This window comes from Equus quagga, chromosome 19 (genome assembly GCF_021613505.1).
Source record: "Equus quagga isolate Etosha38 chromosome 19, UCLA_HA_Equagga_1.0, whole genome shotgun sequence".
NCBI lineage: Eukaryota > Metazoa > Chordata > Mammalia > Perissodactyla > Equidae > Equus > Equus quagga.
Window position 1 is genome coordinate 7,185,611 of NC_060285.1, and position 26,734 is coordinate 7,212,344.

General features: G+C 51.6%; 1 protein-coding gene and 1 non-coding gene across 4 annotated transcripts; one reads left to right on the forward strand and one right to left on the reverse strand.

Annotated features, from left to right (window-relative positions):
- Positions 1 to 2,690: 2,690 nt before the first annotated feature.
- LOC124230666 (U12 minor spliceosomal RNA) lies at positions 2,691 to 2,840 on the reverse strand. The gene has a single exon (XR_006886269.1). It is a non-coding gene; the product is annotated as a U12 minor spliceosomal RNA (small nuclear RNA).
- Positions 2,841 to 3,141: 301 nt separating this feature from the next.
- Positions 3,142 to 26,151, forward strand: POLDIP3 (DNA polymerase delta interacting protein 3). 3 transcript variants are annotated; one of them, XM_046645989.1, is made up of 9 exons: positions 3,142 to 3,281; positions 12,772 to 13,162; positions 13,865 to 13,960; positions 15,134 to 15,229; positions 17,085 to 17,264; positions 17,837 to 17,914; positions 20,342 to 20,471; positions 22,630 to 22,696; positions 23,895 to 26,151. In XM_046645989.1, the coding sequence occupies exons 1-9, from the start codon at positions 3,223 to 3,225 to the stop codon at positions 24,070 to 24,072; spliced, it is 1,275 nt and encodes a 424-aa protein (XP_046501945.1). In that variant the 5' UTR covers positions 3,142 to 3,222; the 3' UTR covers positions 24,073 to 26,151. The 3 variants fall into 3 exon arrangements, with proteins under 3 accessions (XP_046501945.1, XP_046501946.1, XP_046501948.1); XM_046645990.1 differs by having other exon boundaries at positions 13,865 to 13,951; XM_046645992.1 differs by lacking the exon at positions 3,142 to 3,281 and adding an exon at positions 3,470 to 3,860.
- The last annotated feature ends 583 nt before the right edge of the window (positions 26,152 to 26,734 follow it).

A 26,734-nucleotide genomic window follows, 5' to 3' on the forward strand; every position in this document is an offset into this window, starting at 1 on the left:
GATTCGTGGAAACAGAGGGCTGGGCCAGGGGATACTGATGAGAAAGACACCAGACAAGTAACAGATGCTGGTAAATGCCAAGACGGAAATTAAAGATGAGTAATGAGACACTGTGGGCGTGAGCGCGCTTCCTGCAGTCGGGCAGCAGGAAAGCCCTTTCTGAGGAGTTGGCCTTTATGCTCTGATGTGAAGAGAAGGAGCTGGCCCTATTGGGCCAGGTGTTCAAGGTGGTGGAAACAGCAGGTGCAAAGGCCTTGTGACTGCAACAAGCATGGGGAATAAACTTCCAGAAACAGATCAAAGAAGGCAGGTGGCTAAGGGGACAGTCACAATGAGGCTGGAGAGGGAGGCAGGACTAGATGTGCTCTGGAGGGCGTGGCCAGCAAGTGCAAAGGCCCTGGGGCTGGGACCTCCTGGATGGCCCAGGGAACATAGTGAAGGCCAGTGTGCCTAGAGCGGAGTAGGGAAGAGAAGATGTGGAAAGTTCGCAGGAACACCTGTGGCCAAGCCTTGGGGCACGGGAGCCCCTTTCTTCCTATCTCTCACCTTCCATCTGTCCCTGACACATACTGGAGCAGGACTGGGACTCCTCAGTGGGCAGGGAATCCCTGGCCTTGATGGCCTTTGTCCACACCTACTGTGTGCCGGGGACTCTGCTGCCCACTGAACACACATTAGGTCTCATTCCTCTCCCCTTCTGGAGGATAAGAAAACAGGCCTTCAGGTTGGGATTTGATGCAAATTTGCCTGAGCCCACCAGAGGGTGTCTTCTGGGGCTGGAAAGGAGGGCATGAGTTGGACCCGGTCCCGCCCCTCCCTCCTGGTCTCAGTTTCCCCGTCTGTAAAATGGTGAGTGAACTAGGTGGGTGACTCCCCTCTCAGCGCTGACGCCCTTCTAAAGGAACGTTTATAACAGCCCCTCCACGCTCCTGAAGTGAAATCGCCTGTAGGTTCTATCACCTCCCTACACACAGGATTTTCAAAAATTAGCACAAAGCTCCTACTATGTTATAAAAGAGCAGGAAAGGAGAGGAATTTATAAAAGGGCACACATTTCAGCATGTAAATGCTGGCCCAAGTTCCCCAGAAGGGGGGGGTGGGGGCAGGGGTTTGCCCAGATGTGGGGTCCTTGGCCTGTCACGGCCCCACACGCAGCCGACTCCGGGCTCTGCTGACGGGCGGGCTTGTTGCCGGCGGCACGATTCTCGGTGGATTTCCAAACTCGGGCTGCGGTGCCGCTGCATGGCTGCATGGCGGTGCCGTGTCTGTTCACACCGAGCAGAAAGTGCTGCGTGTTCCCACAGGCACGGAGGGAAGTCAGCTCCGAGAATTCCCGGGCCTCTCCCTTCCGGCACCGGCTCCCGGAAAGTCGCGGGCGTTGGCGGGGCCGGCGGGCCCGCCCCACCCCGGTCCCCACCTCCACGTGACCACCGTCTGTGTGGCCTGGACGAGGAAACACGGGCAAGCCAGACTCCGAAAGCTCAGAAGTGGCCCTGGGGGAGGGCCACCCCGCTGACGATCCCAGAATTAGTTGATCTCAGTTAATGACCCTATTGTGCGGGCTTTCAAAAGTCATTTCAGTGACCTTTTTTACATTTCACGTAAGGCGAGACAGGGCCTCAGCTCGTGCGTTCTGGCCGCGTCCTGGTTCCTCCGCACCTGCCCCGCGCGGTCCCGCCGCGCGCCCTCCCTGCCTGCTGCCGGGCTCCGGGTTCCTCCCCGCCCCGCTGGGAGGGAGGCGGCGGGGACGGGTTCGCGGTCCCGTTTCACAGCTGAGCGAAGGCGGCCCGGCCAGCGCCCCGTCCCTCCGCGCAGCTGGGTCCCGATTCCCCTGCCCCGTCTGGCGCCCAACCCAAGACCCTCGTGGCTTTGCCAGCTTTTGCTCGTTTCTCCACGGAGCCTCTGATGCCAGATTTTTAGTTGCGGTGTGATGTTCAGTTAAGAGCACCTAACTCCACTCGCAGTGTTGGGCTTAGAGCTCATGGAGCACTTAATCCATGCTCGCCACTCTTTTAAAGGCCCTGCTTGTTTTTGTTTTGTTTTTTGAGGAAGATTAGCCCTGAGCTAACATCTGCCGCCAATCCTCCTCTCTTTGCCGAGGAAGACCGACCCTGACCGACATCCGTGCCCATCTTCCTCTACCCCACATGTGGGACCCCTACCACAGCATGTCCTGACAAACGGTGCCATGTCCGCACCCGGGATCCGAACCTGCGAACCCCGGGCCACCGAAGCAGAACGTGCGAACTTAACAGGGGCACCGCCCGGCCGGCCCCCCTGCATGTATTTTTATTGATTGATTCGACAGATATTTTGTGTCGAACACACGCCTCACGCCAGGCTCAGTGCCGGAGGCTGGGGTCGCATCGATGGAAAGGCAACGCCACATCCCGAAGACCTCGGTGAATGAGTCTGTTGAACCCTCGCGACAACCTAGGTGATCGGCCCCACTTTTCAGATCAGAAAAACAGGCACCGAGAAGTGATTCGCGTGTGAAGGTCATGCGGCCAAGAGGCGTGGCCCGTGAGACATGACCCGCGCCGTCGTCCCAGCTTCCCCCTCGCCCGGAGGAACACCTACTGGGTGCAGCCGGGAGCCGCACGCTTCTTGATTCGTCAACCACGAAGAAGCAGCAGGTGTCCGCTCGCTCTTTATTTCCCGGTGAGTCTGCTTTTTAAGCGGAAACGGGACGGGCAGACCGCGACTCCCAGGCATCCCGCAAAGTAGGCGGGTCACCTTAGGGGCGACCTTTACCCGCTCAAAAATTCGTCTCACATTAGCAGTGAGGACTCGGGCGTCACCCCGAATCGTTATTTTCCTTACTCATAAGTTTAAGGCATAAACATACGCTCCCCTTACTTCCCGGGTAATGAATTCTATTCTCATTAGACCTACGGCGAGTAGCAAAGTGGACCATCGACCTAAGAACTCCGCTCTTTCGAAGCTTGTCTTACTCGGTAATTAATTTTTTATGTCGCTTTGCATTTTATTTGTTCGTCTGGGGAGAATAGGGAAAGGTAATTCTCCGAGCCGCCGTATGCAGATAAGCGGCCGGCGTCGCGAAGGCTCACGGGGAGCTCCTGCCCCTTCCGGTCTTTGCCTGGTTTGAGCTGTCGCGAGAGTTCCTCGGCCGGAAGCAGCTAGTGGCTCCGTAGCGGCCGAAGGGGCGGGCTCGCGGGCTGAGGGAGTGTAAGCTGCTCGCGGCTCGCTCGGCGGTGCAAGATGGCGGACATCTCCCTGGACGAGCTCATCCGGAAGCGCGGGGCTGCGGCGAAGGGGCGGTGAGCATCCTTTTCTTCCTTCGGGGTTCAGGGCTGCGGCCTGGGGGGCTCGGGGCGGAGGAGGGAGCGGCCCGGGCGCGACGCGGAGGCCGCCTGCACCCGCCCCCTGCCGCAGCCGCGCTCCTCATTGGCTCGGCCCCGCCGCCGCCGCCGCGGGCCCGGCCGCCAGGCCGCCCACTGGCTGCAGGCGCCGGCGCTCCGGGGCGGCTGAGGGCGGCGGGGCCGGGCTCTCGGCTCGTGGGAGCGACCGGGGGGCGGTGCCGGCCGCGGAGGGGAGGGGAGGCCCCGGGATGCGGAGGGTCTCCGGCGCAGCCCCCTGTCCCGGGCGGACGGGCATCGGGCCCGCTGCTCCATTATCCCAGCACCACTAAGTTTGCGGGGACGTGGCTCGCTCAGAGTGCGCCGTCTGGGGCTGCCAAGCCGGGACCCAGACCTCTGGTTTCCGAGTCCTCGTCCGCGTCCCCCGCCGGCCGCCTCGTGAGCGCTGCCGCCCGCCGGGCGCGTTTTAAGTTCTCGGGGCGCTTTCGTGTGCATGCGGTCCTGTTGCTCCACGCGCAGTCCTGTCGGCCCCAGTTACAGGTGAGAGCGGGGGCTGGAGAGGAGCGTGCTCCGAGCTGGCCGAGTTGGCCTCAGGCACGCGGCAGAAAAACAGGTGGGACGCGCTGGAGGGTGGCCCGGCCTTCGTGGTTCTGGAAGACCGTGCTTGATCTGGGGCAGGAGCTGGGGAGATGCCGTGCAACTGCGTGCCCCAGCCTTCGTTTGGACCCTCCAATACTGCTAGTCGTTTCCAGCCTCTCTGAGCTCCAGTTTACCTGTATGGAGAAGTGGGAACTTGGTCAAGAGTTTTCCGGCGCACGTTCAGTTAGTTCCGATGTCTCTGTAAACAGCCAGGCTGGCTGTAAAGCTGTTCGATACCGTTTTCTCTAGAAAATAGATTCTCTGTCTTGTTATGTGAAATGTATTCCCCAACCCCCTACACACACAGCCACTGCAGCCGCCGCCACGTAATTCACCAGCCAGCTCTTCACCTGGCTTCTGTTCATAACAGGCGGGCAGTAAGTAGTAATTTCCTCAGCCGTTATCCGTGAGTAGCTCTCCCCTAGGTCTTTCCTCTGGTGACAGGTGTGGAATTGGTGCTGGGTCCTCTGGCCCCGTCTAAACCCGTCCAGGTTTCATAGGTTTCCCCAACAGTTGCTGAGCGAGCCTCTTCCCAAGACGTGCTGTCTCTGCAGCCGCTCCCCTGCGCCCCTGACCGCCGGCTGTCTTGATGTTGATGTGCTCAGGGTCTCGTGTTGGGCCGTGAGTGGGGATGCAGGGAAGGGAGGATGTGTGGATCCATGGGAAGAGCAGGGACTGTGCAGCCGGGCAGACCTGGTCGCCTGGCAGGGCCTGTTGTTGGGTTCTGTGTCCCCCTGGCTAGATGACTTGTGAGCTGTGCAGTTTTCCTACTTGTGGTTCACAGTAGTGGTTCCTGGTAGATCGTTGAGAGGATTAAATAGGAGAATATAAGAATGTATGCTTTAAAGTTTGTCCCAGGTAGTTCAGCAAATGATGGCGGTGGTTGCGGATCTTTCCCCAGAGGAGGAGAAGCCTGAACCCCTTTCCAGGGGGTGTGATAGGTAAGCACTGGGGCCTGGAGTCACTGCCAAGGTTCAGTTCCCTGTGTCTCCCCCTTTCCCTATGATCTTAGACAAGTTACTTAACCGTTCCATGCCTCTCTTTCCTTATCTATAAAACATGGATGACGTTTCCTTTGTCAGGTTATTGTCAGGACTAAGTGAATTAGTACATCTAAAGTAGTTCACAGAGTGTCTGATGAGTACTAGGTGGTCGATGGATGTTGGTTATCGTCATCGTTATTGAAGGCTTTTAAGTAAAGTAGCAGCATCCAGTTGGCAGTGTGAGGATATTGCTTCGCTGTTATGTGAAGATTGGATTGGGGAAGTGCAGGCAAAGAAACTGGCATTGAAGAAAGTGGACTGCATGCCGCATTTGAGTTAAACCTCCTGGAAACTTCATTTTCGTTTCACTTGCACAGCCAACAGAGAAAAACTAGATCGGGGGCCGGGGGTCCCCGTGAAGAACTGTCGAAAGTCTAAACATGTCATTTCCTACAGTAAATCTATCCTACATGCTTCCTAGAAGAGCGCTCCTTCCTGGGAACTTAGGTTTAATGTCGCATGGATGTCCCAGGAAGAGCTTTATGGTTAATAATTTAGGAAGAACCTGTGACTGTCTCGGAAAACTGCCTTCCTCCTCTTCGTGGAAATAGCAGAAGACTGAGCCGGTGGAAGTGTGAATACCTCTTTCCCGCAGGTCATGGAGTGTGCTTGTTTTTTAGAGCAGCCGTTCTGTTTTGTGTTCCTCTCACCTTGTGAGTCAAGAAAGGGGTCATTATTATTACTATCTGGGCCCCCACTTAATCGTCAAAAGGCTCCTTGATTAATGGGAACTTAGAGAAAGTGAGGGAGTGGTTTTGAGTGCTGCTTCATCCAGGCCATCTTGCGGTGCTGTCCTCCCCATGCACAGCACTCTCCAGTGACCTCATTTGCTCCAGACCCATGGATGAGACTCCCCAGGACAGCACTGGCCCCCAGCTCCAGTGCAAGCCTGCCCCTCTTGTTGATTTTGTCCTTTAGGTATGAGAATATCACTGATAAGTTAGTGGAGGCGTCCCCTCTCTTGAGTTTGCTTAGTCTAACTCTGAGGCTCGCTCTGTCCGCTGCCTGCACATAGTTGGCTGAAGGTGGCAGGCAGCCTTAGTGGGACAGTTGGAGTGTAGCAGCTCCAGGCCAGAGGCCTTGTCTGGGGAGTCCTTGGAGCCCTGGGGGGAGGGGCTGGTGCACTTCTCAGTTCCCACTAGGGCTCTGGTCCTGGTGCTCATTGCTTGTTGCCTTGTTGAAATAGGATAAAGGGAATGTAGACCCAAAACAAAGAGGAGGGAAGCGAGTTATTACGTAACTTGGAGGGGAAGAATTAGGATTTAAAATGAAACATCTGCACAAGACTCTCTCGGAGGGTAAGGGGTTAGTCTCGTTTTTCTTTGTCTCTCTAAAGCACCTAATTCAGAATTGATCCTCAGTAAGAGTTAGAACTAAGCTGTGTTTTCGTCCCATAAAGATGGTCTCAACACACAGGTATTCTAACCTAGAGACACCCATGGATTAAAATCCACTTTATAATAATCCAGGGCCCCCCTCATGAGCCTGAATCCTTTAGACTGGACATCTGTCCAGAGCGGCTGCTGCTTGCCCTTCACAGACAGAGCCAAGAGGGTGAGGCGTTCTAGCCCCAGACAGACCCTCCCTGGTCCTCACGTGTGTGCCCGGCTCCAGTCAGGGGCTGGGGGCAAGCTCAGGCTCCAGTGGGGCATTTGCCCTCTCACCCACACCAGTCTTCCTAGGACCCACAGAGTACCTGGCAAGGGTCTGGACGTGGTGCAGAGTTGCAGTGTTTCTGGTGTGACAGGGCAGGGCAGTTAAGAGACTTGCTCACAACCTCCCCCCCGTCCCCCCTCCCAAACATTTTCTAAGGGCAAAAGTGCAGAATGTGTTTTGGGAACATCAGATAGTCTGCAGTGGGAGGTGAGGCTGCAGGCAGAAGTTGGGAGCAGACGGGAGGCTGCGCTGAGGGGTTGGGCTTTGTTAGGGAGCCCTCGGCAGTTCTGGGAGCAGGAGGGTAACAAAATTGACTCTATGTTTTAGAGACCTACCCCTAGCAGGAGTGTTTATTTGAAGAATTCCTGATGACTAATGCTTGCCTTATAACCAGCACGGCTGCCTGCTGGGATGAATAGCTGCCTTTTCATGCAGGAAGAGAAGCAGTGGTTCTGAAAAGCCTGCACGCTGAAGCCCCCTAAAGCTGTTTGTGAAAGGAGTTGAAAGAACTGGCGCAACCAGGGAACTGACTGCATAGAGCTGAGGGAAAGCAGCGGCTCACCCCCTGCATCCGCAGCTCCATCACCTCCCGCCCCCAAATGTATCTTTTGCGCTGTTCAGATGGATACAAATACCAGCACAAGGCATCTTGGTGGTCTTTCTTGCCAGACAGGCAGTATGGTGTGTGGGTCCCGAGTGAGCACAGTCTGCCCTCCTCGGCGTGTGTGCGCACCCTCGGTCACTAGAGAGCCCTAACAGTTCCTTAGCCTGGAGACAGTGCTCACCCTTCCTTAACTGTCAAGTTCTGGTCTTTATTTTTGACCCATGCTTAATTTATTGGTGCTTTGACTAGATAGAGTGAAGTTCAGATCCAGCCTTCACCATTATAGCTCTGGGATTTGAAATAGTTCTCCTTGAATCTCAGTTTCCTCATCTATAAAATGTGGATAATAACCTAATTCTCAGAGGTATGAGGGTTAAAGGAGGTTGTCAAAGTTTATGGGCCTGTCGTAAGTGCCCAGAAATGTTGGTTGAGATCACCATCTTCATAGTCTTTCATAAGCCCTGATAGCCGGTTGCCCCTTGTGTTGCTGGCGTTGCTTGTCAACCAGAGACTCCTGTGCATTTCCAATACAATGCTTCAGACAGCCACTACTGGGGATCAGAGAAGAGAAATTGTTGAGGCAAATGCGTAAGTTCAGGTTGCAGAGGCCCAGCCTCCCCTGCCCGTCCTGCACAGGTTTACTATTCACACAGAACTGCAGTGAACCAGAAAACTTGGGAATCTGCCCCTCTCTCTGTTCTCTGCCCAGGGATGTGATATTTGTTTTTGAGAATCTCACTGTCCTTTCATTATTTGAAACAGTTGCTTTCCATTTTTTTTTCTTGACGGTTATGTTGAATTGCTTGAATGATTTGTGAAATTGGGTGACTTAACTTTTTGAAAGCATAATTGATGCCATGGGGTCTCGATGTGCCCGATTTTATGGTATTGTAAGGTCATGGAGTATTACATGATAATATCCCCCCCACCTCCTTTCGTTATAAATATCAGGGACCTTTGGTAACGAGGGGTACCCTGGTGATGCGAGGAGGTGGGATTTGGAGAAGACAGATGAAGATAGGAAATCTTCAGGACAGACTCAGGTTTCGAGTAGGAGTGTCTGGCCCTCACTGTGTGGTGGACATGGTGGTCATCAGTGACGTCTTCCACTGTCGATGTTTATGCAGTCTGGTTCCGTTCATAATGTCCTCTCAGGGCAGAGACCAGCTGCTCTCTCTTCCAGGAGCCCTTTCCTGAAGCTCTTGCAGCTCGGGGCTGGTGAGATTTTTGTGGGGTAAGGGCTCTTAGGGTAAGGGCTCGGGTGGCCCTGTGCCATGGCTGTGTGGGTGCCACTCTCTCCCCTAGGAGGAGCAGTTGGTGGCCAGGATCCTAGCAGGGCACTGGACTAGTCGGTGAGGGCTGGGTAGAGGGCTGCCCTTGCAAAGGAGAAGCCCTTCTGGGGCAACCATCGCTTCTCGTGTCTTCCCTCCGCTAGGGCTTGGAATAGGAAAGAAGGAATCTTAGAGCCTGTTATAATGGAAAGATTTGGGGCTCTAAAGTCAGGTAGAGCTGAGGTCCAGTCTCAGCCATGCCACTAGCTCTATGATTTGGTTCCTCCTATAAGATGGAAGTGATGGCAGCTAACCTCAGAGATTGTGAGTCTGAAAGGAGAATGTGCCATAGGAGCCCTGTAGGATACCTGACAGCAGGAGCTCAGGACTTAGAAGCTCTTTGAGCCTTTGTCATTCCCCTGGTGCAGGGTTGACACAGGTGAGGAGATGCATGGAGTACCCCTAAGAAGCTCTTAGTCCTACGGGAGATGCAAGCTTGTAAACAAAAATCATTGTGATACCTCATGGTAAGTGCCTTAATAGAAGTTTCGACCAGTGCTTTGATGCTCCAAGGAGGGAGCCTCCAGCCGTGGAAGTGATGCGCGAGAAGTGAGGGAATGCTCTCGAGGGTAGAGAGGTGGGGAAAGCTGAGTGCCTCCACGGCTGCCCGCCAGAGCTGTAAGAACAAAGAGGCTGCCAGCTGTGGGCTGTGGGGGGCATTTCCCACGTTCCATCTGCCTAGAATGCCCTTTGACACTCTACTCTTCCCAGACCCCTGGGCCACCTCTAAGCCTTCCCACAGCCCTACAGGTGTCCAGTTGCTGTGGTGTCCCCGCAGACTTTGGACCGTCCTCTCCTAGAGCAGGAGTGTGATGATGATTTGCATATCTGTATGCGCCCCCTCCCATTTGGAGCCCCTGAAGGCCTGTCCCTCACCATTGCTGTTTTTGGTGACTCGACTGCCCAGCCCAAGGCCTCTGCCTTCAGAGCGGTCCAGTGCATGATAAGCGAAGGGTTTCATCTGGAGTCCTTTCCGCGAACTCTGGGTTCGTCTGGATCTGCATGGTGAGTGTTGAGCAGAGTCCTCTCCACATTGTGAGCAGGGCTTCGGTGGTAGCTCCTCGTCTGAACTGATAGCCTGTTGCTTTTCTTTGGTGGGTATCATCAACAGATGATGGGAGTTGAAAGCATTAGGAAAAAAGCCAGTGGGGGTACCTCACCTGCCACTTGGTCGTGGCGTAGGGCTTTGTTACGAAGTTCATGTTGTTGCCTCCGTGAACACCAAGGGCCCCCTCAGTGTCGCTGCAGGTTTCTCAGGTCACCACAAAGCATAGCTTCACTATTGTCAGTGGCTTTGCAGGCCACGAAGCCCAGGGTAGCCCAGTCCAGGGAAGGATGGCTGCTCCCTAATTGTGCGTGCTGCCTCCCTGAACACCTGCACCTTTTGGCCTTGCTTTTTCTAGTGCCTCCGTCTCCCAGAATCTTTACATGAGAAAATATAGCAGGGACGGACAGGCAGCTCCCGCTCACCCCTTAAATCTAACCTGATCAATTCTCTAAATGACCTCTTCCACTCTCTCTCCTACCCAGTTCTTGTATAAACCCACTGGAAAGTATTTAACTCCTAAAGTCATTTGCCATGCTTTCTAAGAAAAATGGTACTGTGCCTCACTGCCTTAAGTCTGGCTCTGGCATACTGGAGGCAGCAGGTGTTTTCCATCATTCTGAGGATAATAAGATGAAGGTGCAGGTTTTCTTTTACTCGTACCAGGCAGACTCACCTTTGGGTACACTCCTGCTGTTGGCAGAGGAGCTGGTAGACAGTCTCACTCCAGCAGTTGAGGAAGAATGAGGCAGGAGGAGGATCCTGGTGACGTGCCCACAATGAGGGGTGCCTCCTGGGAGACCTGGACAGTGGTTGGGAACAGCACAGGAACTTGTTTATTCAGCAGTTTCACCTTCTGACAGCAGGTCAGAGATTGTCAGCACTGCTGTTCTCCGGAATCACCTGTGGAGTGAAAAATGCAGATGCCCTGCCTTCTCCCAGATTTTGGGTTCAGTAGCTCTAGGGTGGGGTCTGGAGAGCTGTACTTTTAAGAAGCTCCATAGCAGTTTCTGATGCTCAGCCAGGGCTCAATGCCACTTACAAAAGACTGGGCCCTGAAACAGGAATGAGCCCCATTCTCCCCTCCCCTCCCAGTCCAGGGTGGGGAGAGAAGACAAGCAGATGTAATAATAGGCACAAAGGAGGGCTGTCCTGGAAGAATTAGGGAGGGTTTCCCAAGGAGGAGTCATTGCCCTGGGAGTCGGCGGCTCCAGGCTGGGCGCCAGCCGCAGGAGCAGTGTTTGTGCTGGTTGGAGTGGAGATGCCTCGTGGTGGGGTGGGCAGGTGGGGTGAGGCAGAAGCCCGCAGACCCCAGGAAGGACTTCCAGGATCGTACTCGGAAGAGTCTTCTGTTTACTCTCAAGCCATTGAAGGGCCAACAGAGGAACCCCAGAAGAGAATGGGGCTTGTGTTAGTTTAGTTCATTTCCAATTTTAACAGTTTCTGAATTTGACATTTTTATTGTTGCAAGTGTGATGAATATATATTTGGTCTTTGTCCCTGGTACACAGTTCCTAAACCCTTGGAATTTCCTGAGTGATAAGGGTGATAGGAGCTGCTTTTGTTCTAATGAGGCCGCTCTTGGTGGGCCCCTAGGTAGCTTCAGGTTGGGGCTGCTTGCCAGAAGGACCTAGGCATGATTAGCTGGTTGGAACTTGTAGCCCCACCCAACTCCCCACCTGGACTCCAGGGAGGGGAGAGGGGCTGGAGATGGAGTTAGTCATCAATGGCCAGTAATTTAATCAGTCATGGTCATGTAGTGGAACCTCCATAAAAACCCCTATGCAGTGGGGTTTAGAGAGCTTCTGGGTTGGTGAAGACATCCACGTGCCAGGAGGGTGGTGTGCCCAGAGAGGGCATAGGCACTCCACACCCCTTCCCCATACCCTGCCCTTTGCATCTCTTCTGTTTGGCTGTTCCTGAGTTATATTCTTTATAGTAAGCTGGTAGTGGTAAGTAAGCTGTCTTCCTGAGTACTGTGAGCTGTTTTAGCAAATTGCCGAACTTGAGGGGAGCATGGGTCAGAAGGACAGGCAGCCCCGGATTGGGACCGGCGTCCGCAGTGAAGGCAGTCTGTGGGACCCAGCCCTTCACCTGTGGGGTCTGTGCTAACTCCAGGTAGTTAGTGGTAGAATTGAACTGTAGGACACCCAGTTGGTGTCTAGAGAGTTAGAAAATTGGTTGGCGTGAGGAAAAACCCCACGCATTGGTGTCAGAAGTGTTGTGAGTAGAAACAGTTCAGGGGCCAGACCCGTGGACGAGTGGTTAAGTTCACATGCTCTGCTTCAGTGGCCCAGGGTTTCGTCGGTTCGGATCCTGGGCGCGGACATGGCAGCGCTCATTGGGCCGTGTTGGGGCGGTGTCCCACGTGCCACAACTAGAAGGACCCACAACTAAAAGTACACAATTATGTACTGGGGGGGCTTTGGGGAGAAAAAGGAAAAATAAAATCTTTAAAAAAAAAAAAGAAAGAAACAGTTCAGACAGAGTGACTGTTTTTCTTTTTTATCGAGTCTTCGTGTCATCTGTTAGTCCACTAGCTGCAAGGCAGACCTGCTTGTCGGCTTTCTTGCTCCCGGCCCAGTAGGGGTGTCTGCCAGCACTGGAGGCATGAGGCTGCTGGAGGCCAGCTGGGCGCCCTTTGCTAACCATTTAGCCTCGCCAAGCCTGTGTCCGCAGCTGCAGAATGGGCATATAATGGACACTTCACACAGCGCTGAGAGGGCTGGTGGAGAGCGGGGGCCTGGGAGAGCTTTGGAGACCGAAGTTGCTCTTCAGATGTGTGAGGGTGTGATATTTTGGGGATATTTGATTGGCGTCATTTGGAAGTTATTGTCCATAAGGGTGTCTTAAAACACCTGATCTAGGGAGCAAAACTAGGGAGACCAGCAAGACTAGGGAGTCTTGGGTAGTGAAAGAGACCACCAGGCCCTCCTTCCCAATTCTGTTTACAACGTGTAGTTAAAGCCACAAACTAGGGAAGAAGTCTCTACATAGGTTTAATTGTTTCCTCAGGCAGGAAGCAGCTTTCTGTTTCTCCACGGCCACCTCTGTTCCCAGTATTACCACAGCTCTCCTTCTGTGGGCTACTGCTGATGTCCAGATCCACTTAATATTGCCATTTTCTTTGCAGGCTCAATGCCAGACCAGGGGTTGGAGGTGTCCGGTCTCGTGTTGGGCTCCAGCAGAGCCTCCTCAGCCAGCCAGCACGCACAACCGCCTTCCAGCAGAGGTTTGATGCCCGGCAGAAGATTGGCCTCTCGGATGCCCGGCTCAAGCTGGGAGTCAAGGATGCCCGGGAAAAGCTTTTGCAGAAAGATGCCCGGTTCCGGATCAAAGGGAAAGTGCAGGATGCCAGAGAGATGCTGAACTCCCGCAAGCAGCAGAGCACGGCACCCCAGAAGCCCCGCCAGGTGGCCGATGCCCGAGAGAAGATCAGCTTGAAGAGAAATTCCCCTGCTGCCTTCATGAGCCCACCCATCGGGACAGTGACCCCTGCTCTGAAGCTCACTAAAACCATCCAGGTAGCCTATGGCTCTTGTCATGAATTCCCAGAAGCCAGTTACAACTGCAGCTTGAGGCAGGGTGCAGGGACCCAGGAGTGTTTGGACAAAATGACAATTCTCCTAAGTGTTTGTATAGTAACCATATGAGGAAGGCAAGCTGTTGTCTCAGTTTTATGTAAAAGGAAGGGGGGGGTCTGCTGGAGGTAAGTGACTTCCCCAAGTGCCATTGTGGTGGAGGGACGAGAGGGGAAGGACAGAGCATTTGCTGAGCACGTGCTACGTGGCAGGCACATAACATGTATGACCTTAGTTGTTCCTCACTGCAACCCTGGGATTATCACCCCAGTTTATAAAAGAAGAGTCTGAGGCCCTGAGATGTGAATTGTGCCCAAAGTTACACAGCCAGAGTAGGAGCCCAGTCAGACCTGGCTCCTAGTGCTGGGCCTGGCCACCTGCACAGCCGCCGCCCAAAGGGAGCGGAACAGTATCATTTAATCTGCACAGCGACTTTGGGAACGGGAAGAGCCGCCGCAGCAAACATTTATGGAGTCAGGTTCCTTGAGCCCTGCACATGCGTTGTCACCTGGTCCCTGGGAAGGCGAGTCTTCCTGTCACTCTCCTGCTTTGGACTTGAGGCACTCTCTAGGGCCTTTTACCATAGACCAAAACTGTGTCCCCACCATCTTTGTGGGATGAGTTATGACTCCTGGGTGTTTCTAGGTTCCTCAGCAGAAGGCCATGGCACCACTTCATGCCCATCCTGCTGGAATGAAGATCAATGTCGTCAATAACCACCAGGCCAAGCAGGTAGAATGTGTATGTAATTTATGTGTGATTTATGTGTACGAGAGTGTAAACATACTCACTTGTGTTTTCATGGGAGGCACTGGGTGAATTAACTGAGGCCTGGCCCAAGGTTCCCACTTTGAAGAGTTGGAGGATGGGTTATAGTTGGCTTTCTGCAGTTTGAGTTTTAAGAAGAAACTTCTTAAGTGGAGGAGGTGATACATAAGGGGCAGAGAGGCAAATTAAAAGTCTTTATTATTTTTTTATGATAAAAGTAGCATGTGCTTGGGGCTGGCCCAGTGGCATAGTAGTTAAGTTCTGACACTCTGCTTTGGCGGCCTGGGGTCCGCAGGTTCGGATCCTTGGTGCAGACCTCGCACTTCTCATCAAGCCATGCTGTGGCGACATCCCACGTAAGATAGAGGAAGATGGGCACAGATGTTAGCTCAGCAACAGTCTTCCTCAAGTGAAAAGAGGAAGATTGGCAACAGATCTTAGCTCAGGGCCATTCTTCCTCACCAAAAAGGAACAAAAAGTAGTATGTGCTTAATATAGAAATATTAAATAGAGAAAGATTAAGAAGAGAAAAAGAGTTCCTCAGGCTCCTGCACTCCAAAGCCAGCCACTGTGGAAATTCTGCCCTGGTTCCTGCCTGTTTTGTTGGTTCTTTAAGTTGTCATTGTTATTTATTTAATGCCTACTGTAGTTGTGGTTATATTGTTATCCAATTTTGTGTCATTCTGTTTTCACTTTATAACTGAAGCATTTTTATATGGTTCATAGTTACTCTAAGCATTTTTAATAATCACATAATCCTTGAATTGACGTTTCAGTTTATTTAAACCATTTTCTTGTGATTTTCACTGTTAGAAATCCTTCTCTGAACGTCTTTGTGGTTAAAGCTTTTTCTAGGGTTTGGGTTGATTTCTGTAGGCCAGATCGCCAAAGGATATAAGCAAACATTTTAGGGACTCTTGATGGGTACTGCTCACTTGTAGGAAGGTACTTCAGATGTACCTGGAGGCACTTTGATCCGGCCCTTGTGGGCCAGGAGCCAGCCTCCCAGGACAGTCTCCCCAGGCACTTCCCCTGTGCCCACTCTCCCTTGGCCTCACACGTCCCAGTAGTCATCTGCCCGCTGCCCTCGCTCCAAATGTCTGTTGAGAACTTGCATGCCACGCTGGCTTCTGTCTCTATTTTCAGAGTTCATACGACCCAGAGGAAGACGAAGACGTGGTAGCTCCCACTCCTAGTAAACAGATGAAATTCACCACCTCAGGCAGCTTTCTCCACCACGTGGTAGGGCATTTTCTGCTTTTCCTACACTCACTCTGTGTCTGATCAGGTGGATGGGGAAGGTGGTGGAGAGTAGGGCCTTTCAATTCAAAAGTATTTCTTCATTTGGGTCATAAGCTGTTCAGAGCTGGAACTAATCAAGCACTCGTTCTATAAATGCTGAGCGCAGGGTGTCCAGTGACTCGTCAGAGCGCCCACGGCTAGCGAAGGGCAGAGCTGCAGCTCCCAGTTGCTGTGTTGATTCCCGTTGGGGGAAACGGGTGCGCCCCACAGAAGGGAATCCTGTTTTCTTCCCTTTCTGGCAGGACGCTCTGTATGTTCCCCTTCCCTCTGTGATCAGCACTCCGGCCCCGTTCTTGAATCTGGATTCCCTTGGCTGGTGTGTAGCAAGAATAAGCTGAACCTTGCCTGTGGGCTCTGCCATTGCAGCCTGCATGCAGGGGAAACTTGTTGACTAGGATGCTGGTCAGATACCATGAGAGAAGGAAAGAGAGCAGTATCGGTATGGGAACATCAGGGAGGTCTGCCCGGCTCAGCTCATGGGTATAACAGATACAGACAGGAGGCCACTGGGTACCCAAGCCAAGTGCCTTTGTTTGGCCTTCAGAGGCCCAAAGACTCAGTTTTGGGTACTGCATTGAATGTGCAGTGTAATTTCCTGGTTACCCTCGAAGCTCTTAAAGGGATGTGGGAAGCTGAGTGATCCAGTGTGTTACAAAGGGGCTGGGCCTTTCCAGTGATTAGACTGCTCGGGTCTGCACCAGGGGGCCTGTCAGCCAGCTCAGTTAGTGGCTAACCCTAACTGCAAACACGCTGTGTTCTTACTAACTCATGTAAGACTGCCCTTCCCTCCGTCCCTGTGAGATGGGTACTGTTATCACCCCTGGTTTATGGATGAGGAATGAGGCACAGAGAGGTTAAACACACCTGCTCAGTATCACCCAGCTTGTAAGTAGTAGTGGATCCAGGAGTCAAGCCTAAGCAGTCTGGCTCCGGGGCCACGGGTTTACACCATACTGGCCCTCGAGGCGCAGGAAGCGGCTTGAGAAACGTGGAATCCAGCAAGGGGGGAGCATTTCAGCTAGACTCGGAGAAGCTGGTAGATCAGCCCGCCCCATACTCTGCCTCTCTGGCTGCTGCATTCCTCCGTCGTCCCTGAGTCAGTACCTGCTAGACCCTATCCTAAATCAGCAAGGCCACCTGCCACTTGTGCCTCATGCATCTTTGTCCTCAGACGCATTAATAGCCGGGAGTTCACTGGTTTATATTTCCAAGGGACCACATCCTGCCTCAGGGTAGCAGGGGAGGGAGGGAACTGTCACTGCTGGTCTGCACATGCCAGCTCTGCCAGCACGTCCCTGACAGTCTGGAAGCTGGTGAGGCCGGGGCTATGTGTGGAGCCTTTGTGTGGCCGCAACAGGGACCGAAAAGCTGTGAATCTGGGCCTTAAGAGTGGGTTCCTATGCCCAGCCAGTCCAGAGCTGATGATCAGCCTATCGTGATAGAAGCATATTTGGGAATGAACATGACCCCAAGCTTTTGGCCTTTTGACTGGCCCCAAATTGTAGGGTTTGTATAAAGTCTAAATGGTGTGGGTGAGCCGGTGTCTCCTGGTCAGGGCTGCATGGAAGCTTCCTGCCAAGAGCTTCTAACCCTGGAAGGTGGCTTCTGTGCAGGCTGTGTGTTTCTCTGTCCTCCCGCCCCTTCCCTGTGGCATGTTACTGGCAGCCGGCAGCCTTTTTGGCTCCAGACTGGTAATGGAACTGGGGAGCTGGGAGGCCTCGAGGGTGGTGGTTGTCAGCCCCTTGGGGCATCGAGGTCTCCGGCCTCTCAGATTCCTGTCTGCCTCTTTGTTTAGGCCGGGCTGAGCAGTTCCAAGCTTTCCACATCGAAGGCCCTCCCTCTCACCAAAGTGGTTCAGAATGATGCGTACACAGCTCCTACTCTCCCCTCTTCTGTTCGAACAAAAGCCTTGACCAGCATGTCCCGGACGCTAGTGAACAAGGAGGAGCCCCCCAAAGAGCTGCCGCCTGCTGAGGTGAGGGCAAGGTGAAGGGGTGGAAGAGACTCAGCCTGTGCTGGGTGGGTGGTGTGCTGTGTGTACCCTGTTGAGTCCTCACAGCGCCTCTGTGAAATGGGCTTTGCTGCCCCTCTTTACAAGTGAGCACACCGAGACCCAGTGGCCCCTACTTGCAGGCGAGTGGGGAATACAGAGCTGCAGACGAGCACTGTGTCTGCTGACACAACAGAGGTCTGCTCAGAAGAGTGCTGTTGGGAGCACTGAGAAGAGAGCATCTAATTCCGTTGGGCAGATTCGGGAAAGCTTTAAGGAGAAAGTGCCGCCTGAGCTGCGTGGGTCTTGAAACATGAGTGGCGTTCCAGGCAGAGTTCAAAGGCCTGAAAGGACCTGGCGTGTTTGGGAAATGATAAGAGGTTCCATGCCTTAGCATCGGGTGATGGGTGTGCTGGGCGCTGAGGTTGGAGGGGCCTGGTTGTGACAGGCTCTCCGTGATCGTTCCCTCCGGGCCTCCCTCGTGTTTCCCTGGAGTGAGTGCTGCTGTTTGAGTGCACAGCTCTTCTTTGATTTCTGGTAATGCTCTTGTCTGGCAGCCTGTCCTCAGCCCTTTGGAAGGCACCAAGATGACTGTGAATAATCTGCACCCTCGAGTCACCGAGGAGGACATTGTTGTAAGTACTGTGGCCTGCCAGAATTTAAAATCTCAAACCACTTCTCTGTCGGGAGTCCCTGAGACCAACCCCAGGTTCACTGATTCTCTGGGAGAACTCACAGGATGCAGCATAGAGTCGTATCAGGGCCAAGATTCCTTACAGGGCACAAAGCAGAATCAGCAAAAGGAAAGGCTCATGGGACAAAGGCTAGGGGAAACCAAGCACAGCTTGCAGAGTCCTCTCCCAGTGGAGTCACACAGGATGCACTTTACTCCCCCAGCAGTGAGTTGTGACGACACGCGTGAAACCAGGGAAGCTTCTTAGACAGTCAGGGCCCAGGGTGTTTACTGGGGCCTGGTCACGTAGGCACTCTGCCTCACGCGTACCAAAATCCCAGACTCCCAGAAGGAAGGCAGGTATTGAGTATAAACCGCAATTGTTGGCACAAACAGCTTAGGCACAATGAGTCACTCTTCTCGATTAGGGTAGTTGGAGCCCTCCTAGAAGCCAAGTTCCCAGACACCAGCCAAGGGCCTACCTCGGAAGCAGGCCTTCTAAAGGATAGCATTCAGGCTGGCAGTGTTAGCTCTTTTCCTCCCAGCTTCTAAACCAGGGCCAGGTGTCCGGCCTGACTCTCAGGGCCAGGGCATTGTGCTGGAATGGGTCTTGAATGGGATCCTTTAGTCCCACTGTGCAAAATCTGGTGGTTCATATTTTCCCACGAGTCTTTGGAACTTCTGCCTGCTTTAGAGGTTTTCGTTATGATTCAAAGTAAAAGGAATGAGATGGGTTGGTGTTAGCTAGTGGTTGGCCCCTCTGGATTGCCTTTCTGGGCCATCCTCTCCCACTCTTGGCAGTCATGGGCAAAGCCTAATTCAGGTGCCTGGTGAGGGGGTGCCCAGATGTAGCCAGGACTTCTTTTCAACCTTGTTTTCATTCAGGCACCAAAAAAAGCTGTAAGTTTAACAATCCAGGTACCCTTTTAACTCTTAACTGTCACATCACAGAATGAGTGTAACTGGCTTCCAGCCTCTCCCTGCACCCGAGTCCCAGTTCTGTAACAGCCACACTGGCCACCATGTTTGTTAATGATTTTAATTGTGAAATACGTGAGTGCTGTGTGGTTGCTTTTAGAACGAAGCAGGCATGCCAGTGAACAGTGCACACAAGAATGGAAATTGCAACCTACTTTGTGTAATACTTGACAAGTTTTAAAGAATTAAAACAATTTTTTTCCTGATTAGAAAATAATAGCCATCATTTACTGAGTACTCACTGTGTGGCAGGCACTTTGTATGCAGGATCTTTAAGAATACTGAATAGTGAAAAAGGAAACAGCTGTAATGATCACCACTCAGAATAAACTGCCAGTAATAGTCACCCTCGCCTCTTTTCTACCCAAATAGGTAATGTTAAAATTTAAGAACAGCAGTAGTAAAATTGGGATCACACTTAGTATTCAGTTCCATGTCTTGGTTTTGATATTTAACATTTTCCGTTTTATCATTAGAAACAAATCATCTCAATGACCTCTTCATGAGTCTTCTCTTTGTCCCCATAACCTTGTGAAGGCCAGTTGCCCGTGAAGAAATGGCTCGGGCGCTAGTTGGCCTCTGTGGTCCATCACGACATTGTGTTCCCTCTCTGCCCTCAGTCTCCTGGTCTGTAAGATGAGGAGAGACTGAAGTAAATGACGATGGTAACACGTGTGTACTGCCTTAAGAACGCTTTCATTTGCACTTTTAGCAACCGTGAGAGGTAGGCTAGACCAGTCCTTTTCTTCTTTTCAGAAGAGAAAACTCACCCTCAGAGAAGTTAAATAACTTACTTGAAGCCACACAGCTGATAGGAGGCAGAGCCCCAGGGATCAAACCCAGGTCTCTGACTTAAGGTGACCAACTGTCTTGATTTTGCTGGAGACTCCTGGTTAGCACTGAAAATCCCATGTCCTGGGAAGTCCCTCAGTCCAGCCAAACCGGGATGGTTGGTCACCCTGTGTAGAACTCCAGAGTTTGTGTTTCTAACAGATTCCCAGGTGACATATTAGCCACTATCTTTGATGAACCTAAACATTCATTCTCATGACAGAGCTCTCTGAGAGAAAGTCCATATTCCATGACTATTCTTCTTGTGGAGGAAGTGGATACTGAGGCAGGAGGACTTTGGGGATGACTTGCTGAAGGTCACAGGGACTCCAAGCCTTATAAGCCCAGACCTATTTCTCCCTGCCAGCACAGCTTGTCTCCTTATCTGGTCCCATGTTGAGGCCCATGGATGTCCCAGCAACACCACCTAGAATGGAGCTTCCCTGAAATCTCGGGCACTGGGCGTATTCAGCTGGAGTGCAGCCATCACTCAACCCAGAGCCCTCTGGAGTGTGTGAGTGGCAGACAGGGTGACAGCCTGCAATTCTCCCCTAACACCAGCCCCTCTTGTTCTTTGCAGGAGCTTTTCTGTGTGTGTGGAGCCCTCAAGCGGGCTCGGCTGGTCCATCCTGGGGTAGCAGAGGTGGTCTTTGTGAAGAAGGATGATGCTATCACTGCATATAAGAAATATAACAACCGGTGTCTGGACGGTAAGTAGAGGGAAAGCAGCCACCTCACCTTCCTGCTTCTCACTGTCAGGCAGTGGGCATTTGGAGCAAGCCTTCCTCTGAGATGGGTGGGAAGACATCCTGGTGCACTCAGCCTTCTGGAGCCTCCTGTGCACCGAGAACAGGCAGGGATGTGCAGTCTCCTGGTAGTACTAAGCTGCCTCTTCCACAGGACCCTGGGTTTTCACTCAGCCCTAGCACTTAAGTCTAGCGAGCAGAAAAACACCATTTCTCCCTGGATGGTTCTCTTAAGAGATCTTTGCCAGGGAAGCCAAGAGTCATAGCCTCCCCCTTCCAGTGGTTGGTCTGCTTACAGCTTGGTCTCGGGTTCCAAATGTTGGCACCTGGGTGCACTCTGCTCTTAGTGAGTAAATTACCGATTTTACCTCATTCAGATGCACGTTATTCATCTCAGGATAGCCTGTAGAGGGAAACTGCCTGCCAGACCCCTTCTAGCCACTGATTTGTTCCGTCAGTGATTGTTGAGTGCACTTGTGGGCGAAGGCCCTGTGCCAGAAGTGGAGATGCCATTACTGAGAAAACAGTCAGTGGGATTTTGATTTGCGTTTGCTGAATGGCTAATGATGTTGAGTATGTTTTCATGTGCTTGTTGGATGTGTGTATATGTTGGAGAAATGTCTGTTTGGACTATTTGCCCACTTTTTAATTGAGTTTAAAAGAATTCTTTATATATTCTTAACATGTCTCTTATCAGATAACTGATTTGCCAGTATTTTCTCCATTATGTACGTTGTCTTTTCACTCCTCTTTTTAATCTGTGCATTTACAGCTATATATTTCCCTCTAACCACTGCTTTAGCTGCATCCCGTACATTTTGGTATGTTGCATCTTTGTTTTCATTCATCTCACAGTATTTTCTAATTTCCCTTGTGATTTCTTTGACCCATTGGTTATTTAGGATTGTTTTTTTTAATTTCCATATATTTCTGAATTTACCAAATTTCTTTCTGTTCCATGAGTGTTTGAGGAGAATATATATTTTGCTGCTGTTGGGTAGATGTCTATTTTAGGTCTAGTTGGCTTATAATGTTGTCTTCTTTTTCTTTGTTGATTTGCCTGTTTGTTCTGTCCATTACTGAACATGAAGTATTGAAAACTTCAACAATTATTGTTTGTTTACTTCTTTCAATTCTGGTAGTTTTTACTTTGTGTATTTGAGGTTATGTTAGTTGCATATACATTTATAAGCATTTTCTTCCTGATGGATTGACCCTTTTATAATTATAAAATGTCCCTCTTTCTCTCTACTTAACATTTTTTGTTTTAAAGTCTATTTTGTCTTATATTAGTATAGCCACTCTAGCTTTCTTAGGGTTGCTGTTTGGGTGATGTCTTTTTCCATCCCTTTACTTTCAACCTTTTTGTGTCTTTGAATCTGAAGATAGCATATAGTTGGATCTTTTTTTTAAATCCAGTCTGACAGTCTCTGCCTTTGGTTGGATTACATTCACTTTTAATATGACTTTGCATTACATGAATATTTTCTAGTGTAACATTTTAGTTCCTTTAATGATTTTTTCACCATTTTTTTTGAGTCACTTTCTTAATGGTTGCTCAAGGATTTACAGTATATATCATAGTTTATCAGAATCTATTTCAGATTAACATTGATTCCAGTGACATAGAAATGTTACTCCTGTATGGCTCCATTCCCTCTTCCCCTTTTTTTGTGCTGTCATTGTTATACTTAGCACATATTATGTAAAGTGGGAGTGCGGTACTTGTAGCAGTTAATCCTTCATGGACAAAGTGGAAGTCCGTCCATACATATACTTTTGAATCCACTTTTCACTTAATTTCATAACGTAAACATTTTCCCTTACTGCTTGCTTCACAAACAAGTTTCTCCCTTAGTTGGACTCTTATCTCCTGCATGAAGCAAGGTCTCGTGCCACTTTGCTTCTTGGTGCTATCACTGCAAAGGTTTCATGGACCTCATGCTCTGGGGTTTTCTTAGTCTCTGAGTTTTGCTGAAACCTGGCAGCCCCATCCCCAGCCGTGGAGCCAGAGCTGCCAGTGGTGGGTGCTTTGACCCCAGGTGGTAGAGGTGGTAGCCCTTGTCCTTTTGCCTGAGGAGCTGAAATCTCATGGCAGATCTTTTCTTTTTTGGTTTTTCAGGACAACCAATGAAATGCAACCTTCACATGAATGGGAATGTTATCACCTCAGACCAGCCCATCCTGCTGTAAGTTCCAAAGGCAGGGGTGCTGGGGAGCGGGTGGAGCTTTTCTGCTTGCTTATTACTCTACGTGATCCTCTCTTTATTCTGAGGGGTAAATTGCCTGCATCACAGCTCCATTTCATTTCCTCTGCTCTGATGGCAGGTGGTCAGTCAGGGTGCTAAAATTTGTACAGAGTAGGTTGTCTCATTTCCACGGGGACTTCCCAGGGGCTAACATTTAAGACTTCATTCCCAGCCTTCTAATTTAGAAACACCTGAGAAGAAAGTGGAGAGCAGGCCAGTTGTGTCCCTCTTTGCTACAACTGTGTGCATTGTCTAAGTGAATGGAAGACCCGGCCTCCTTGTCATTGACTCTGATGGGGACAGTGCCAGGTGCTACCCCTCATTTTGTTACACACACCTGGGCATATGTGCCTGACCTGGGACTAAGGAATTTTTTGGAGCCTGAGACGTATAAAATGTCTAGACTGACATGACATCCTTTTATAATAAAGACAAGGAGACAGAGACCTTGCAAGGATATTAGACTTGCCAAGGTGGGTGGGGTAATGTGAGGCAGGCCTGAAACAGACTATGAAACTTAGAAAGACCAGAATTTGAACCCTGGATATTAAATTGTGTGATTTAGACAAGTTTCTCAAATGATGTTCCAGAAGTAGGTTGTATTCTGAAAAACGTATATCGATTTCTTTACTTCAAGATTTTGGGGCTGGCCCCGTGGCCGAGTGGTTAAGTTCACACGCTCCGCTGTAGGTGGCCCAGTGTTTCGTTGGTTCCAATGCTGGGTGCGGACATGGCACTGCTCATCAAACTACCCTGAGGCAGCGTCCCACATGCCACAACTAGAAGGACCCACAATGAAGAATATACAACTATGTACTGGGGGGTTTGGGGAGAAAAAGGAAAAAAAAAAAAAGATTTCTCACAATGCATAATATACTAATGTGTGTGTGACCATCGCAGGGGCACATGCAGTGTCTCCTAAACTTCATATCCCACAACACAGCAAGCTGCATCTCAATTTTGTCATCAGCAAATTAAAAAATGAAAGGTTTGTTACAAGATGAAATGAGATAAGGGGGTACAGAAAGCATTCCATTTGCCGCCTAGCTTACCACAGGTGCTCAGTAAATGCTGGGTGGTCCCCTCCCCGTCTAAGGGAAAACTGACAGGGATTTTGACTCTTCTCTGCCCTCCGCAGACGGCTGAGTGACAGCCCCTCGGTGAAGAAGGAGAGTGAGCTGCCTCGCAGGGTGAATCCTGCCGCGTCCTCCAACCCCCCTGCCGAAGTGGACCCTGACACCATCCTGAAGGCCCTCTTCAAGTCCTCAGGGGCCTCTGTGACCACACAGCCCACAGAATTCAAAATCAAACTTTGAGCAGGGGCGTGAGGCAGCCAGAAGCAGGGGCAGAGGAGGGTGGCTCTGTTTCCCAAAGCAAAGCCTTGACCAATGGGCCATTGGACTGGAGGCCCCTGAGCGTGGGAAGGGTCACTGGGGGCAGAGAGCTTCCTCACTGGACGGAACCCACCTTTCCGTGTTGTCTTCTACCCTGTGCTCTTGTGTACATTAACATTCCCTGTAGTATGTTTCTTGCCCCTCCACCTCATCACCAAGGTAGGCTCGTGTTGCTCAGAGTCTCTCTCCCCCAACCTCAGCCCCAAACTGATTTCTTGTCTGGAAATGGTGCCCTAAATTCTCTGAGTGGCTTTCTTGTGGCCCCGTGGAACGCAGGGCAGGGGCTGTTTGAAGGACACTGCTTTCTCCAGGGGTGAGGGGTTGCCTCCCCTGTCTCTTTTTTAAATTTTTCAAACAAAGCGGGGAATGGAAGCCCCTGCCATCCTAATGGGAGCCAGGTTAGCTTGAGAGCCGTGCCACTCACCCACCGGCTCAATGGAGATGGCCCTGGGCGGGGGTCAGCTCACAGGCCTCTTGTCCTCTCCCCATGACTGGCTCCAGACCGTTCTGGTAAGGAGAGGGCCCCCAGCTCTTGCCTTGGAGGCCCATGCTGTCACAGGTGACCCCGAGTAAATTCTCACATTTCCCTTTTCCCTTGGGTTATGGTCTGTGCCCCACTCAGCTCTTGGCCTTCTGGGTGTCCCCGCTGAGAGGGGCTTACACTGTTAGCCCTCCCAGTTCTCACTAGCACAGCCCTCATCTCACTCTGGTTTTGGTGCAAATGCCAGCTCTCTGCTAGTTGGGTTTTTCAAAGAGTCCGCCTCGTGTTTTATGACACAGGGATTGGGTTTGGAGGAGTCCTTGAATGGGAGATGGAGGCTTGCTCCTGGCTCTTTCTTTCTGGCCTCAGGTGTCTGCAAGATAATAGGGATGCTGAGAGGCATATATCCAGCTGCCACCAAGGGGCACTGTCTCCACTATTGGGAGACCCATCCCAATACCTATGACCAGAGGGGTATTTTTCCTGCCTTGGCGGTGTGGGAAGGGAGGGAGTTGAGAGAGCAGAGTAGCCCTTCCAGGAGAGCTGGGGGCTTGTTCCTTTGGCGTGGTTCCAGGCAGTTGGGGCAAAACTAGAACCCAGGGGCAGCCCCTGAATACCAGGAGCGCATTGCTCCGTGTCATGCGCAGTCTCCTCCTGGCTTGCTGGGACTAGAAAGATCCAGGCTGGCGGAGCTGGAGCAGGATGCTGGGAGCACTACAGAATCATAGCAAGTGCTGTGAAGGGCACAAACCTAGGAGGTAGAGGGGACCTGAGACATTAAGAGCCTCTGCTGACTGTATGGGGCCAGCCCGGTGAAGAAAAACCTGGAAACTCATGTTTTCACTGAGTTAAATCTGTCAAGCAGGAAGGACCCAGGGTTTGAACCCAGCCCAGTCCTCCAGCTCAGAGGTGGCCCAGGCCTGGGATGTCCAAGGAAGGTGCCTGCTGGTGCTCCACTTTCCAGCTTTTTTAAGAATGCTGCTCTTGTTCTCTCTCTCCCCCTTTCAACGGGTGCAAACTTACTTCTCTTCAGCAGCTGGAAGACATTCCTCCTACACTGTCCCTTCTTGGCCCAAGGGAGCACCCACAAGGCAGTAGGACCTGGTTTCTCAGGTACTGGGCACAGTTGGATCACTGCTTGGACTTGCTTTGAGTAGGGTTGGTAAATATCCTGCCTGCATGGCTTTACCCTCCGCTCTCCCTCCAGTCCCAGCCAGGCTGCTCTGGTTACCAGAGTCCCACTGACCCCAGCCGCAGCCGCCTGGCTGGCTGGGCCCTGTCCTCTGGATAACTCTATGGTACATCGCAGGGTGGAGGCTGTTTGCCTTCCCTGCTCTGCAGGATGTCATTGTGGGAAACAGGGAAGAGAAGGTGGTGGGCCAGTCCTTGTGTCCCTCCCCACCTCCCAATCCCCTACATCCCCCGTCTGTGTCTCTTGTCCAAAAGGAGAGGAAGAGGCATTAAGGGATGGAGGAGACTGTGTTACTTATCCATTTCTGAATAAACATTTGTTATTCCTACCTTTGAGCTGTCATTTCTTTTTTTTTTTTAAAACAAAAGATTGGCACCTGAGCCAACAACTGTTACCAATCTTGGGTTGGTTTTCTTTTCTGCTTTTTCTCCCCAAATGCCCTCAGTACATAGTTGTATATTTTAGTTGTGGGTCCTTCTAGTTGTGGCATGTGGGACACCGCCTCAGCATGGCCTGATGAGCGGTGTCATGTCCGCTCCCAGGATCCGTACAAGCGAAACCCTCGGCCGCCGAAGTGGAGCATGCAAACTTAACCACTCGGCCCCCGGCCCCCGAGCTGTCGTTTCTTAAAAGATTCTGCTAAGTGTTCTTTTGGAACTTGGCACCAGAAAACAGCGATTTGCTTCTGCTTCGCTACTCACCAGCTCTGACTGTGGGCGGCTCCTCACAGGACTCGCTGAGCCTCAGTCTCCAAAGCTGCTGGCCGTGAGCACCAGTGTCTGGGGAAGCGCCCGGCACTGTAACTCAGCACCTCCGGGGCCTAAAGTGCCTTGCTGGGTAGTAAGCATGGTCGCTCCAGCAGAGTTGGATCTGTTCCCAGGGAATGAGGGAGCCTTTGCCTTGGTTTGAAG